This window comes from Lygodium microphyllum, chromosome 14, assembly GCF_053477565.2.
Source record: "Lygodium microphyllum isolate KBCC chromosome 14, Lygodium_microphyllum_v1.1.10, whole genome shotgun sequence".
NCBI lineage: Eukaryota > Viridiplantae > Streptophyta > Polypodiopsida > Schizaeales > Lygodiaceae > Lygodium > Lygodium microphyllum.
Genome location: NC_141148.1, coordinates 56796024 through 56812789, shown reverse-complemented (window position 1 = coordinate 56812789; position 16766 = coordinate 56796024). Strand labels below are relative to the sequence as shown.

Below are 16766 nucleotides of genomic sequence, written 5' to 3'. Positions count from 1 at the left end.
GCAAGACACAGACAATGTGTTTCAAAATGGAGATTTTCATTAAACAATTCATTTAAGAAGTCTTGTAGGGATTACATACACCAAGCAAACCATGGCAAAGAAGCATTGGTTAACATTGCCAAAAACCTATTGTGAACCACTCTTCAAAGAAGCAATGTTCTCTAGTTCATATCAAGGGCAATGTTCTCCAGTGCCAGAAGATGAGCCTGCACGGCGATTCATTTGCATTAACATTGCTGAAAATCTATTAAGATAAACTTTCAAAGAAGTAAGTTGCACATCAAGAGCAATGTTCTCCAGTGCAACCAAGCTCTAGTTCTTGTGAGTAATCAACTCACATACTCCATCCTCTATATGCGTTAAGAAGATCTTTCAACTTCTCTTCTTGATCGTCTGAAGATCCAGCACGCAGCCACCAATTATTTTGGATATGTTCATAAATGTCACCTATATAACCTTTGATCTCTTCTAACTCACCTTATATCGTTACTCCATTAGCAAGGTGCCCTTGATATTTCTTTTCCAACATTCTCTCAATCCTCTGTAGACGGTCACCAACATTCTCACCAATAGAAATTGAAGCTTTTTGACGCCGAAATAGTGTCTTCACTTGCTTTTCAATCCCATCCAAGCGACGAATAAACCTCAAGGAACCAATGGAACTATCATGCCCTCCAACATGCTTAAGTGCACGATGAACTGCCTTCTTCCTTGTGACCTCCTTTATTTTGCGTACATTCATTTGCACGTTAGGAGTGCATTGTTTAGTATCTTCTACAGGCATATCCTTGTTTGCTGCAGAAGCCACCATACTGGGCAAAAAACACGCGTTAACCTTAAGGGATGTATAAAATATTCTCAAAATTTAGAAACAGCGAAAACTCCCATATCTAATACCACCAACTAACTAACCTAACCACTTACAACACACTAAACTAACCTAACCCAACGTAACCTAACCACTAACTAACTAAGCTAACTAAACTAACCTAACTACCTAACCACGAACCTACTAAGATACTAACAACTACTAATTAAACAATTAACTAACCAACGATCAATTAAAAATTAAACTAACCTACTCTCTCTCTCTCTCTCTCTCTCTCTCTCTCTCTCCTAAACTAACCTACCTAACTACTAATAATTTAAGCTAACCCCAAAACAACTAAACTAACCTAACCTACCTAACCATTAACCTACTAAGCTACTAATAACTAACCTAAGCTATTAACAACTAACTAATTAAACAATTAAAAATTAAACAATTAACTAACCAACAATTAAAAATTAGCTAACCACTAAGCTAACCTACCTAACCACTAACCTACTAAGCTACACACAACTAAGTAATTAAACAATTAAAAGTTAAACAATTAACTAACCAACAATTAAAAAAAAAACTAACCAACAATCAATTAAAAATTAAAGTAACCTATACTCTCTCTCTCTCTCTCTCTCTCTCTCTCTCTCTCTCTCTAACCAATTACAACTAACTAAACTAACCTAACCTACCTAACCACTAACTAACCAAGCTAACTAAACTAACCTAACCTATCTAACCACTAACCTACTAACAACCAACTAATTAAACAATTAAAAATTAAACAACAAATAAACTAACAAACATGGCAAGAGATCACCAACCTGAATAATAGTCGTAAAAAACAACCCCAACGACCAATCCCACAAACAAAACTGTACCAAGCAAACCAAAACACTAATAAATTAAACTACACCACCAACCCATAACTAAGTTACAACAATGCACTCTAACTAACCTACCTAACAACTAAAACTAACTAAGCTACTAATAATTAATCTACTAAGCTACTAACAACTAACTAATTAAACAATTAACTAACCAACAATCAATTAAAATTTAAACTAACCCTAAACCACTACGAAAACAATTTAAGGTAACCCCAAACTAACAATTTAAACTAAACCTACCTAACCACAAACTAACTAAGCTACTAACAACTAACCTTCCAACCAAACTAATAACATAAAATAAACAATTAACAACTAACGTTAAACAACTATAGTAAACACACATTTAAATCACTAACTTAACCTACCTAACTACTAACAATTTAAGCTAACCCCAAAACAACTAAACTAACCTAACTTGCCTAACCACTAACTAACTAAGCTAACTAAACTAACCTAACCTACCTAACTAGTAACCTACTAAGCTACTAATAACAACTAACTAATTAAACAATTAACTAACCAACAATTAAAAATTAACTAACCTAACCACTAACCTACTAAGCTACTAACAATTAACTAATTAAACAATTAAAAATTAAACAATTAACTAACCAACAATTTAAAAAAACTAATTAAAGTAACCTACTCTCTCTCTCTCTCTCTCTCTAACCACTTACAATGAACTAAACTAATCTAACCTAACGTAACCTAACCACTAACTAACCAAGCTAACTAAACTAACCTAACCTACCTAACCACTAACCTACTAAGCTACCAATAACTAACTAATTAAAAATTAACCTAACCTAACTAAGCTACTAACTAGCTAACCTAACCTACTACGCTACTAACAACTAACAATTAAAATTTAACTAATCAACCTAACCTACCAAGCTACACACACACACACACACACACACACTCTCTCTCTCTCTCTCTCTCTCTCTCTCTCTCTCTCTCTCTCTCTCCCCCCCGGTGGGACACCGCATGCCGCCATTGACTTCATGCTTCTTGACACCATTGACAGTCTGCGACTCCACCGTTGACTTTGTGCCACTTATGCCGTTGACAGTCCACCTGCTACCCCCCATGGACTACCACACACACACACACACACACACACACACAGAGGGAGGCTGCCGATTGAGAGAGGCTGCGTGGTAGTGCTATCGGACTGGAGACCGTGGCAGTCATGGACTGCTGGTTCAGAAAGAGAGAGAGAGAGAGAGATTGTGTAAGGGAGAGAGAGTGTGTTTGTGTGTCGACCTGTGAGAGAGAGAAAGGACTAAACAAAAATACATCCTGAGTGAGAGAGAGAGAGAGGATTGACCTGCCTACACACTGCTGATACTCCTGCTACCTGCTCTCGACCCTTTGCACACTGCTGATACTCTTGCTACTTGCTCTTGTTTGGCTCCTACCTGATGCCCGTGAGTGAGAGTGAGAGTGAGAGTGAGAGGAGGTGGTGGAAAGAGACCACGTTTCTCTTTGCCCCAATCATGTGAGAGATTAACCCAATCATGCGAGAGATTAATGACCACTTATGTTTCTCTCTTCCCCCAATCATGTGAGCAATTAATGACTACTTTGGTTTGGTTTGGGAGCTAGATTTGAGAGCTCCCTTGTGCTTTGACACCTTGCGAACCTCTAGCTCAAATTATAATGTAGAACAGAATAGATGAGCAATCACAGACCATATGTACACGATGGCTGCAACAAGCTGTGCTTGGATCACTCATTTGTAAGGTCTATCTTCACCCTCAGGGACCACGCCAGCCAGCCTCCATGCATGATGCTGTTCTCTAAATAATAATGGAAAATGCCACTCCTGTATTGAGGGCATTATTGTAAAACTCCAGCTATGAAGCTGCTCCTTCAAGCAAAGCACAGCTGGTATGCACAGCCAACGTCATCATCATCATCATTATCATCATCGTCACTTGCTTCTTGCACTGGCTTCTTCTCGAGGCCACTGCCGTCATCATCATCATCATCGTACCCTCCCTTGTCTCAGATCAGGATTTCTCCTCAATTTGCCTCCTCTATCCACGTACCAGCAAGGAGCAGCAGAATTCCTCTCTCTCCTCTCCTGCTGCTGCACCTGCGCCGGCCCCAATGCACCACCTCCCACAGCAATTCGGTGGCAGGGGAGGAGGGCCCCATCGCAGCCCCTGGCAACAGCAGCTGGGCCGACTTCCTAGCCCTCGCCACCAGCCTCTACCCCCTCTACATGCTCCTGGGTGGCCTCCTCGCCTTCCTCCGACCCTCCGCCTTCACCTGGTTCGTCAGCAGAGGGCCTGCTTCCTACAGCCTCTCCCTCGCCGCCATCATGCTCGCCACGGGCCTCTCCCTCCGGCTTGAAGAGCTCATGGATGTTATCCTCAAGCGTCCATTTCAGGTACACATCATCCTCAAGCATTTTATTTGGACAAACCCACTGCTGTCGCTTGAGCTTTTGATGCATCTATGTCGCTCAATTCAAGAACTTCAATTTTCAGGCTGCAGTAGGAATTGCCTCTCAAGCTTGCAATTCAGATATGTCGCTCAATTCACTTGTAGGAAGTGTCCCCTGAGCTTTCCATTCAGCAATCTTGCTCAACCGTTTAGCTCTTAGGCTGCAATAGAAGTTCTCTTAAGCTATCGACTCAGATTTGTTCTAGCTGCTACAGAAATCCTTCCCTAAGGTTTCAATTCATTTATATCACTCCATTCTAGACCTCCCAGTGTAGGCTGCAATAGGAATTTGCCATCAATATTAGACCTATTGTATGCTGCAGGAGTAATCAATGTATCACCCCATAACACTTCTAGCGTTACTTCATGCAAACTTTCAAGCACTCCCATGTACAACAAGCCTTAACCTTCTTAAACTTTCAATCCTATTATGTAGCTCAATTTAGCTCAATTTCTGACGTAAGCTGCAAGACAGATTTCAGATTGACTCAAATCCCTTTTGTGGCTCAGTTACTTCGATGTTGTTTAAGGTTCCCATTATGAATATTTGGTAACATACGTTATTGAAGACACGTGGCTGAATGGAATTTCAGTGGAATCATTGTTGTCGTACGGTATAGGCACATCTGTCCAACACCCCAGGGGATCAGATCTGCATCCCAGGTGATTAGATCCATAGCCTGCGGATAAATGTGGGAGAGTGCGGGCATGTCCTAAGGAGGTGATGAGACTGGCCATATATTTCTACAATAGACTCTTCTAGTAGCAGCAAGGGGCAGTGGGGGTGATCTGGTGCAGGAGCGGATGTGGGTTTGCATCCTGACTCTAGTGACAGAAGAGATTGGTTTATCCCTCCTAGCATCTTTAATGAGCGCGAGCTGCTATAGGCCTTCCAAGGTGCAGGAAGGGCAAAAGTGCTCAAGTGAGAATGATTTGTCAAGGGCTTCATTGTTCACTCTATAGGACAAGGTGAAGGATCCTCTGCTTGTAGCCTACCAGCTCGAGGGGGGTGCCTATGAGTGGTTTACTTTTCTTCCTCATTATAAAGAGGGGTTTGGGGCGGGCGGTGGGTCTGGTGGTGTGTGCATGTGTGGGGGTCACTTCACTTCTGCCAAATATTATCCCCATGACATGTGGACATGTTTTGTTCATGCTTGCAGCATCCTATCACATTTTTTGATGCTATAGAGTGGGCTAAACACAGTGATAAGAGCATAGTGCTACATCTGTATTTTGAGAAACGTTATGATAGGGCATATTGGGACTCCTTGGAGTATATCATGGCTCGGCTAGGTTGTATGTGCATGTGTGTATGGCCACTGTATGGGGTGGCCTTGTGGGGTCTTCTAGGGTGGAGTCCCATTCTCTCACACTATATATATGTGTGCATCTCCACATTCATTCATTCATTCATTCATCACATTGCCAGGTGTGCCTGCGCGCGCGCACACACAGAGTAGATGATGGGATGAGCTGCAGACCAGCGTGCAATGGTATCTGCATGCAGACAGACCTGCGGCAGAGGACCTCCAGATCTGTGAGCAAACAGAACTGCAGACCTGTGGCCAGACAACCTGCAGGCCTGTGATCTGAGAGAGAGAGAGAGCCCCTTCTCTCCTGTATGGAGAATGATCTGCAGGCCTTGGGCTGGAATGGAATTGTGATCCCAAGGGGCAATATAACCAGACACTTGGGATATCCTATTGGTGTGGAGGTTGCTCCTGGTGCCTTGCTAGATTGGATGTCCTCTCGAATTCATGGCAGGTTCATGTATTGGAAATCTCAGAGTTGGCCTCTACATGTTAGACTAAAAGTGGCTCAATGTATTATGATTAGTATGATTTCGTTCTTTCAGCCATTGCTTCCTTAGACTAAGAAGTCCCTTCTGGATTTGGTCCAACCTATCAGATTTATGCTGTGGAAAAAGAAAGGCAATCGCTTGGGGCAGGTATGGATCTCGGGGCAGCATGTGACCACTCCAAAAAGGATGGGGGGTGCAGCTTTGTTGGATGTTAACTTACATATGGCCGCTTTGAGGCTATCCCTTTTGCAGAGTCTTTGTGTTTGGTTTCATCCCTGTTAAGATATTGCCAAATTCTTCATAGAAAAGACTGGCATCTCTCATGGTACCACGGTTATTCATGCTTTCTTGTGGTATGCTCTTAATTCTACGAGGCATATAAAGGTCTCCCAATCTTCTCTCCTTTCTCATTTGATTACTTCTTGGCAGGTAATGCTTCGTTTTGTAGTTTGGCGTCCTCCGGATACTCGTAAGGAGGAAAATTCACTACAAGGAGAAATATTGGCTTCTTCAAGGTTGTTGGATTGTCCACAAAAGGATTTGCAGCGAGACAAGTTCAATCGGATGGCTAGGTTGGGGTTGAAGAGTGTCTGTGATGGTGTAATTCTTGGGGAGCCCCATCTTTATTCTTTTAGGCGTATTCGTTAGTACTTTAGGGTGCCTCCTGGATATAGGGACATTTGGTCGTCCATACAGAACAGTCTTCAGAGGTTCTCTCCTTTGCCTGCGTTACAGCCAGTGGATCCATGGCGTGGTTGGATGTTTATGCTTCTTGATGATTTTGAGAAAAGGTAAGTTAATCAGATATATCATCAGATGGTGGAAGCTAAGAGATGGGTCACGGGGAAAGTTAATAAGTTATGGTATCTTAGGGATAGCAAAAAGAAGTGGCGGGAACGATTTATCCAGCTTTGGAAGTCTAAGGTTCCGTATCAGGGTAAAGTGTTCATGTGGAGGCTGCTCATTGGAGAGGTGCTCTGTATCCAAAAGATCTCTGTAGGTCGCTTTGTTTTCCGTACTACATGTGATGAGACATTGCTTCACCTCTTTGTCTCTTGCCCTATTGCGCGACAGATTTGGAATTTCATTTCCCGTGTGTGGTCCTTGATAACTCAGCACCACATACTAGTTTGTTCTTGGATTATGGGAAACATGTCCTCTATGCCCTCATTGCATTTAGATTGTTCTTGCCTATTCCATTTCCTTAGATGGACAGCCCTACGGCATATATGGCGTACTCGCAATGCCTTTATTTTTGATTCAGCGTGGGGCATCCATTGACATGTGGCCCATGTGCGTGGATTAGTGTTATGGCAAATCTCTTCTATGATGTCAGTTGACTTGGTTCTTCCAGATATTGCTGCTCCTTGGTTGGCGATTGTTTGCTCTACTCAAGCTGTTTCTTTTGTGTGATTTACTAGTGCTGTTCATGTAATAGGTTGTTCTGGTTGTTCTGAGAGCTTGCAAGCCTCATGTAAATATTAGACAAAGAGAGAATGTGAGAGACAGAGTATGCTAACTTGATGGTCTGATGTAATAGAAAGTAAGAGATACAGAGAGAATGTTGACCTGATGGTCTGATGTAAATATTTACTACTTAATTCAATTATCTTCACGAAAAAAAAAGAGAGAGAGAGCAGGTGGGCCAGACCTTGTCCATAGAGGTGTTGTCCAATAGCCTCGGATCTAAGTTTTGTTTCTTTTTTTGAATGAAGAGTGCCATTTGGAATGTCCATGGTATTTGCTCTTGCAGCAAACAACATGATATATGGTATGTTTTTCATGGAAATGAATGGGATGTGCTTTGTGTTGTTGAGCATAAGAATCACAAAGAAGTGGGCAAGATTGTTCATTGCCATGGGTTCAAGTTGTTTTATGTTGGGGGCATTGCAATGAGGCATTGTGGTGTCACGATTATTGTTCATGAAAAAATTCAGCCTATTTTAGTTAAGAATGATGTACTTGGTAGATTTCTGATGATTGAAATCATGCTCGAGTTGAATTTCTTATGGCTGGTTGGAGTTTATGTGCTCAATGATGTTTCACTTGGGCATGATTTATGGAAATAGCTCAAATTGAGTCTCTCTTGGTAGAGTGGGTTTGTTGATGGGAGATTTTAATGTGCGCAGGGAACCCTCACATTCTAGTTCTCCATATTGTGTAGCAGATGCTCCAGAGGGTCACAATTGGGATGAGTTTGTGTCAACAGTTCTAACGTAGGGTCTTTGGCCTTGGTTGTGTTCATTAGCTCATGGGTATACTTTCCATTTGTCCCAACATAGAGTGACATGGAGCTGGTTGGATTGTATGTACATCATGCATGATGATGCCTTCCTAGCAAAGATTCTGTTAGAATTTGTAATGCTTAGACAACCCACTTGTACCTTTGCAAATTTTTTGGGTAGGTTGCCATTGTGCTTTATTCTCCTTTTTGAGTCATGATGCTTTTAATGGTTATATGATGGATTTGTTAGATTGGTTTTCGATTGACATTCCCCGTCGAGGAATAGTATCTATTGATTGGTTGATTGGCAATGTGCAAAGGGTTGCTAGGCAATATGGAATTCATCGTGCCTCCCTTCATAGGCAATGCTTGCGTGGTACTGAGGAAATGTTGGCATTGGTTCACTCCCTTCTAATTGAGTCTCTAGATGATGCTTTCTTGGTACCATTATTTGCACGTTTGGTTGATCTTATCAAACACTTTTAATTACATTCGTATCTACAGGCCAAACTGATTCCAATTGCATAAATTATATTGCTGATTGTATGCATCCTTCATAAGGGAGGATATAATGTGGTTGCTAAATGCAGATATTCAAATGGTTATGGATCCTCAGACTATTGTACATATGTGTAGCAATGTTTTATGGATCTTCTTGGCTTGCAGTAGCCATAATTGAGATCCCATTGCTCATGCTCATTCTGTGTTTTATGTAGTGATTTGGGATCAACTTTCTCTTGATATAATGGCTGCTTTGAGGCTGATATTCGTGAGGATGAGGTGATTGATATTTTGTTGAGTTTACCTAGGGATAAAAGTCCTAGATGGGATGGTCTCACAAATGAATTCTTTAAGACTTATGCTAGTTCCCTACAACACCTTTGAGACTTACGCTAGTTGCCTAGCGGCACTTTTGACACTTGTGTCAGGAGGTTTGGGCATTTGGAATTATGCTTGCTTCATGGAAAGAGGGTGTTATTTAGTTGATCCCAAAGGTTCCCTCACCCTTGATGCTCAAACATTGGTGACAGATCTCATTGATGGGCAGCATGCATAAGATCTTCTCCAAGGTGGTGGCTAATCATCTTCATGAGCATCTTCTTGACATGGTGTATCCAGGTCAATATGGGTTTATCAAGGGGAGGAACATTACGCACAACATTTTGAATGTCCAAATGGGTATTGATTATGCACCATATTCAAATCAAGAAGTGGTTCTCATACAATTAGATTTGGAGAAAGCTTTTGATTATCTGGAATGGTCTTTTCTTGTGGAGCTTACGTAGAAGATGGGTTTTGGCTCTCGCATGTCTCAGCTGACATATACTACTAGCAGGTGTGCCTCCTTTAGAGTCATGCTGAATGGTGGTTTTATTGAACTATTACTCTCGCATGATGGGTTGGAGTGGACTGCCCTTTGAGTCCCCTATTTTTTGCTCTTGCTACTCATCTTGTTTTGACGATGTTATTGCATTTGCTGCTAATGGGGAGCTGATGGGCTTGTTCTCTTCCTTCGAATTAGCAATTTGTTGGCTAAGTATTGGCTGATGATACTCTAATGATTTTGAAAGCTGATTAGGATAAACTCCTCAAAGCATTGGACATCTGAGACTTATTTATTCAGGATTTAGGATTTCACATTAACACTTCTAAATCCTCTCTCGTCTACTACATCCAACATGACTTGCAAGCCTTGGGGGTATCAAGGTGAGGTGGTTCCAAAAGGGGATATTGCAAGGCACTTTGGTTACCATTTGGGTGTTGGGAATAAAGGGCCACCGTGCCTTTTATACGTGCTCGGGTGTGAACTCACCCTTAGCACTTGTACTTTAGTACTTTATATATAATTATCACAAAAACCTAAAAAGAGGTACATTCTTTGTACCCACACATCACGCATCTCTCTCTCTTTCACTCTCTACTGCTGCTACTCACACACACACACACACACACACACTCTCTCTCTCTCTCTCTCTCTCTCTCTCTCTCTCTGTGTGTGTGTCGCTCCGCCATTGCCATTGCCATTGTTGAACATTGAGCCTTTATTGTGCGTCAGCCACTACAAATTGCTATTAGAGCTCAAGGCCATCCCAACCAAGCTTTTGGAGCTTGTTCGAGCCTTGACACAACAAGTTGTCAGTCTTGCTCAGGCGTTAGTCACGCAGGCACCATCCACGTAACACAGGTTGCGTGCAGTTGAGCAAGTAGTAGGCCTTGGCAGGCAGACCACCGGCTTTGCAGGTATTGCAGGGCAATCAGGTGACAAGGCACGGGGCAATTTGGCGACAGCACAGGCCGATTAGGCAAGTCGCGGGGTAGTTTAGCGGCATCTTCACATTAGCATCGGCGTTATGGGGCAGTCAACCATTGATCGTCAATGGTTTTGTTTTTTCTCTGAAGTAATCACATTTTTTTTTCAAAGGTCTATCCTTTGTTAAAAATCTACGGGTTGTCACACGTGCACAAGCATAGTTCCATAAATCTCAGAGATTGGGCATGCATTTACTCACGGAATTTGGGAATTTTCACGTATTCGTGAAGACTTTCCTTGACTGAGTAAAATTTGTGGATTCTTGCACACTCTCGGGTCTTAGAAATTGGGGCTTTTCATGTGCGTGCAGAAATTGTAGTGGGACAGATACAAATCTTGAAATTTTTGACACATTGGACCTGTGCAATTTGAGGCCTTTTGCAAAATTTGCAAAGTTTGGGTCAATTTTATTTTTGATATGTACTTGCAATGCAATTCCTATGCAAATTGAGCACATAGGACCCTCGACAAATTTGGGACTTTTGCTAAACTTGTGAAACTTTGGCAAAATTGGCTTGTGCAATCCATTTGGGAGCTATGTTTGATGTCATTTGAGCAGTTTGAGCAGAGAAATTTGGGGGCTTTTGACCTTGGAAGTCAAATTTGTGGCCGTGGATACATTTGGAGCAGAAATTGCAGCTAAAATTTGGGGCTTTCTCATGCAATTGATGTATTAGCCCATGATACAGCTGTAATTGCTTGTGGTGTGTTGTAGCACACATTTTATACCTCTGAAAATTGATTTGCAGATCTGAAACTTCTGCAATTACTTGAATTTTCATTGCTGGTTGGTACTTGCTTTGTACCTTGGTCATTTGTGTGACAGTTGGGCTCACATTTGTTGACTTTTGTGTTGTAAATCATGGTTGGAAGCAGTGATAGCAGCAATCTTTTGCACATTAAGAAGCTTGAGGGTGCACACAACTTTGCTATATGGCAGAAGTAGTGCTATAACATCTTGGTGCAAAAGAACAGGTGAAGCCTATAAAGACAAAATGTGTAAAACCAGCAACCATGGATCTAGATGAGTGGGAAGCATTAGATGAGCTTGCACGCTCTACCATAGAGCTTTCAGTGTTAGACACTTTGCTCTTCAACATAAAGAAACTGAAATTTACCTATGATATTTGGCAAAGACTTGAGGAGTTTTATGCTTAGAAAAGTTTAGCCAACAAAGTTTATTGGTTGAAAAATTTGATGGACCTTTGTATGAAGGAAGGTACAGCCATGTGTGCACTTGAATGAGTTTAACTCTATTTTCAGCTAGCTGATTGCTTTGGAATTTTACATTGATGAGGAGTTCAAGGCAACCTTTTTGCTATGCACTTTGCTTGAAAGTTGCAACACTTTTAGGACAGCATGAGTAATTCTAATGCTATGCTGTTATATTCAGATATGGAGAGCTTTTTACTCATTGAGAAGCTCAATAGGCAAAATATTTCAGCAAAAAGTCTTCCAATGCACTGCATATACTAGAGCAAAAAAGCATGCAGCAAGTTTCGTGGTAAAAATATGGAGTGCCATCATTGTGGTAAGAAAGGGCACTTCAGGCGGGATTGCTTTAAGTGGAAGAAAGAAAAGGACAAAGACAAAAACATTGATGATAACAAAGATGAGAAAAAGGATAGCCAATATGGAAAGAAGATCAGTGTGAAGATAAAGGAAGTCAATGTAGTCAATCACGAGAGTGACAATGGTAGTTATGTACTCTTTGCTTCTCCTTTTAGTGCATAGTCATTGATTGCAGATTCTAATGATGACATGCATACCTCGATTCTTGATTTAGGTGCCTCATTCCATGTAACACCACACCATGAGTGGCTCTTTGACTATAGTGGTGTTAGACATGGTGTTGTCCACTTGGGGGACAATTATGCATGTGACATTGCAGGGATTGACAGTGTGTAGTTGGCATTTCAGCATGGTTCAGTGTTCACTTTGTTAGTAGTCTAGTCAGCTCATGTGTGAGTTTGGGCTATGCTTGATATTACCGGGAAATTTAGGCATTTTATAGTGGTCATTTTAGTGATTATTTAGGCATTTATTACTGACTGACCTGTAACAAGCGGGATACTCATCGACTAGGGTTTAGATACCCAGTCACACTGATCGGGGTATATAAGATGTAAGAGTCTGAGATTAGGGCAACTAGTTATTATCAAGAATATACTCTTCACCTTCATCTCCAGCTTCCATGGCTTCCTCCCTCCTTGTCTCCTCTTTTTTGTCTCTCTCTCTTCTCTTCTAGTCTTCTTTCTTCTTCTTCTTGCTCTCTTTCTCTCTCTTCAACTCTTCTCCTCTCTCCTCTCTCCTCTTAGCTTCATTCATTACAAGTGGTATTAGAGCTTCAGGCTTTGGTCCTTTTCTCCTTTCCCCTTTCTTGTTAGTGATCAGGTCCTAGCCGTGCAGGCGCCACGTGGCAGTCTGGTCGGACTGACCAGTCGGGCAGCCACGTGGCAGTCCGATCTGTACTGACCAGTCGGTTGCATTTAATGCAGCCGACCTGCCATTTCTAGGTGCATTCTTTTCGGCTATTTATAGTAGCCGACATTCTGCACAGTCTTCCACACTTTTGATTACAAATCTCAGGCTGGAGATTCGTGCAGATTACAGGCTGGAGATCGTGCAGACTGCAGCGTACTTCGAGGTGGACAGTAGGTTGCATCGTCAAGGTGGAGACACGCAGTCCCATGCACTGCGCCCGTGTACATATTTGCATATCTTTGTATAGAGCACACTTTATACAGCAGATCTTCATCTTCCACTGTCTCTTTCTCTCTCTTCTGTGTGCGTTCACTCTCTCTCTCAGTCTTGGTTCCACGCTTCCGCATCGTTGCACTCTGACATGGTATCCGAGCAGTGAAGAAGGGCTGACTGAGTGAAGAACCTACCTGAAGAGGAGGTTCCATCGCGACACAAGGCTACGTTTCCAGTGTTCGAGGGCGAGCGGGAGGGCTGCGCATCGGAACAAGGCTGAAGCGAGCGTGGGCGCGCGGAAAAGGAGTCCAGTCGGTGGATTTGCTGCTGTTTACTGCTGTTTGAAGAGGAGGAAGGTTGTGTTTTTAGCTTTCAAGTGCAGGTTTTACTTTTTCATCGCCTCCGGCGGGTGAAAAAGGTTCGGGACGCGGAAGAAAGAGCCCTAGCAGGTTACGTTTTTACAGTCAGAGGGGGCTGCTTTTGTGTTTGTGAAGGCATTACAGGTGAAGATGTCTACAGAGATTGACTTGGAGTTCCAGACGATCATGGATCGGAAGGTGCTTGTCTTACCGGCTCTTCCCGCAGATCAAAAGCTCGATGGCGACAATTACCGCATTTGGTGCGTGATGATGTTGGCCATCCTTGAGTCTTACGATTTGACGGAGCTTGTACAGGAGGAGATCGACCAGCCCTCGGTGAGAGATGAGTCCAAACTCTCTTCCGATGCTTGTGCGGAGTTGGCCAAGGCCCAGTCTCAGTGGGACAAACTGAATGCCCGGATTCGTTCTTTTCTTTTTCTGTCTTGTACTACAGCCGTGATGTGGTTGTACTACAGCCGTGATAGCCCACATCGAGCACTTGACGGTGGCTCGGGAGATATGGCTGGAGCTTGACCAGATGTATAACCGGATGACCCTTATGAAGAGGGTTTCTTTGGAGGTGCAGATGCGGACCTTGTTCGTGAACAAGTCTTCTTCATTGCGGAAGCACATCAACAAGCTTAGATAGCTTCAGATGCAGGTTCAGAATGCGGGGAAGCCGATTTCCTCCGAAGACATGGCGATCACACTCTTGTCCCAGTTGCCGCCACGATTCGGTGCTTTTTACTCCATCCTTATTGCTTCGGGGTGCGAGTCTACTCTTCGATGGGAAGAGCTAGTTCCTATGGTCTTGGACCAAGAGGAACAACTGAAGGGACAGTATGCTCAAGTCGGAAGCTTTGACAGGTCAAGCCTCTCAGAAGAAGGGGAAGGACCAAAAGAAGAAGAAGGAGGACAACAAGTCAAAGAAGGACAAGGAAAAAGAATCCACATGCCATATTTGTGGTAAGACCGGCCATTGGAAGAAGGATTGCCCCGACAAAGACAAGAAGGACACCAACAAGAAGGACTCGAAGGATTCTGGAGCGGTGGCTACACCCTCATCAGCTGTGTTTCTTCATCTAGCAGTCATTGAGGACTCTATCCCGAAGGCTTCTAATGCTGCGATGATAGCCCCCCAGGCTCGAGAGTGGATCGTTGACAATGGTGCCTCCCGGCACATGACTCCTTCCTCAGTTGGTGTTGCCCAGTTGCGACCTTTGCGTGGGCGGATTCTCATCGGAGATAGCTCTTTGGTGTGTATTGCAGGACGGGGTGAGATGCAGCTTATTCCAGATGGACGTGGTGGTACTCATACCTCAGAGGTCTTGCATGTGCCAGGTTTAGGGTATCATCTACTTTCGGTTAATAAGATTTGTTCACTTGGACTTTTGGTGGAGTTTGACAGTGATACGGTGCGAGTCCTTGATCGTGGGTCAAGGAAGGTTCTCTCATTAGGATATGAGGAGAACGATATCTACAAATTGACGTTTTCTACCGCTCTCCCTACTTTTCTTCTTACCACTCAGACACAGTCAGAGCTGTGGCATGCTTGGTTTGGTCACCTTAACTATGATTATCTTCGGAGGGCGTCACGTGGATAGCTTGTTCGAGGGTTGCCGGACATAGTAGTGAGCCAACAGCCATGCGTCTCCTACATTCGTGGGAAGCAGCATAGGGATGCGATTCCCAACAAAGCTTCGCGGCGGTCTACTTCACCGATGGAGCTTGTATCTACGGAACTTTGTGGCCTTATGAGGAATGAGTCCTTGAAAGGGAGCTCGTACTTCATGTTGATCGTAGATAACTACAGCAGGATGACTTGGACCTATTTCTTGGCATTAAAGTCGGAGGCTTTCTCCCACTTCAAGGATTGGCTTCTATTTGAGGAGAACCGATCGGGCCGGCGATTAAAGACCTTGCAATCCGACAAGGGTGGTGAATTTGTTTCTAATGAGTTTGCTCGTTTTTGTGCAGATAAAGGCATTCACCAGGAGTTTGCTAACACCAACACTTCTCAAGAAAATGGCATTCTTGAACGGAAGAACCGAAGTGTGATCGAGATGGCGCGCACCATGATGGAGCACCGACAGACACCTCAGTTTCTATGGGCCGAGGCTGTGGCTACTGCAGTTCACATCCTTAACTGATCCCCCACTTCGGCCGTTGATGGGATGACATCTTCTGAGGCTTACTTTGTGACTAAGCCCGATGTTTCTTATTTCAGGGTTTTTGGGTGTGATGCCTATGTTCACATTTCCAAGACTCATCGTGATAAATTTGAAGCGGCTACCCGGAGACAGGTGTTTGTTGGCTACAGTTCTCAGACCCAAGGCTATCGTTTGTATGATCCCGTCAAGCGGGATGTGTCCACCAGTCGAGATGTGCAGTTCGTGGAGGTTCCGGCCATAGCAGCAGGTAAGGAGCATCCCGTTCTTAGAGATCCAGGGGAGAGTTGGGCTCTCGAGACAGTTCCTTTTGGAGCCAGCGCCTTTTGATTCCGATTCTGTTTCTGATACAGAGTCTATTGTTCCATCGGTCACCCCCGAGGAGTTACCATCGGTGGATCTCCCAGAGTCTTCAACTGATGGAGAGAGACGAGGAGAGGTCCGGCCTCCTCCTCGTTGGGCCCGTGACACACTCCGAGATTCAGGGATCGAGGGGGTCCCCGAGGAGTGGGGACCGCAAGATGGTCCGTGGCGGTCACGGAGGCACCAGGCACATTCTACGGAGCTTGTTTGCTCTAACTATTGTTTGATGACCCGTGTTATGTAGGATCGAGAGCCCACCTCCGTGAAGGAGGCTTTACAGTCCGCACCATGGAAGAAAGCTATGGAAGCCGAGTTGGAGGCTATTGAGAGGAATGGCACTTGGTACCTCGTGCCTCGCCCCTCTCATAAGAGGATGATTGGCGTCAAATGGGTCTTCAAGACCAAGTACCTTAGCGATGGTTCTTTGGACAAGCACAAGGCTCGCCTTGTTGCTAAAGGTTTTGCACAGCGCCCAGGGATTGATTGTCATGATACTTTTGCCCCCACTGCTCGTATGGCGACGATTCGAGCTGTTCTTGGCTTGGTTAGCCATAGGCGATGGCCTGTCTACCAGTTGGATGTGAAGTCGGCCTTCCTCAATGGTGATTTGAAGGAGGAGATCTATGTAGAGCAGCCTCCTGGCTTTGGATCTTCAGATGGGCAAGTCTACAGGTTA

General features: G+C 43.7%; 1 protein-coding gene across 5 annotated transcripts in view; it reads left to right on the top strand.

Moving 5' to 3' along the window:
- The first annotated feature begins 3393 nt into the window (after positions 1 to 3393).
- LOC148025619 (uncharacterized) overlaps positions 3394 to 16766 on the top strand; it is a 37795-nt gene continuing 24422 nt past the window's right edge. For 4 of the 5 annotated variants that reach the window (XM_087692833.1, XM_087692830.1, XM_087692829.1 and 1 more), the window contains exon 1: positions 3394 to 4111. In XM_087692833.1, coding sequence (XP_087548959.1) covers positions 3575 to 4111 — 537 coding nt within the window. In that variant the 5' untranslated portion in view covers positions 3394 to 3574. The remainder of the gene's footprint in view (positions 4112 to 16766) is intronic. The other variant, XM_087692828.1, reaches the window with a different exon arrangement.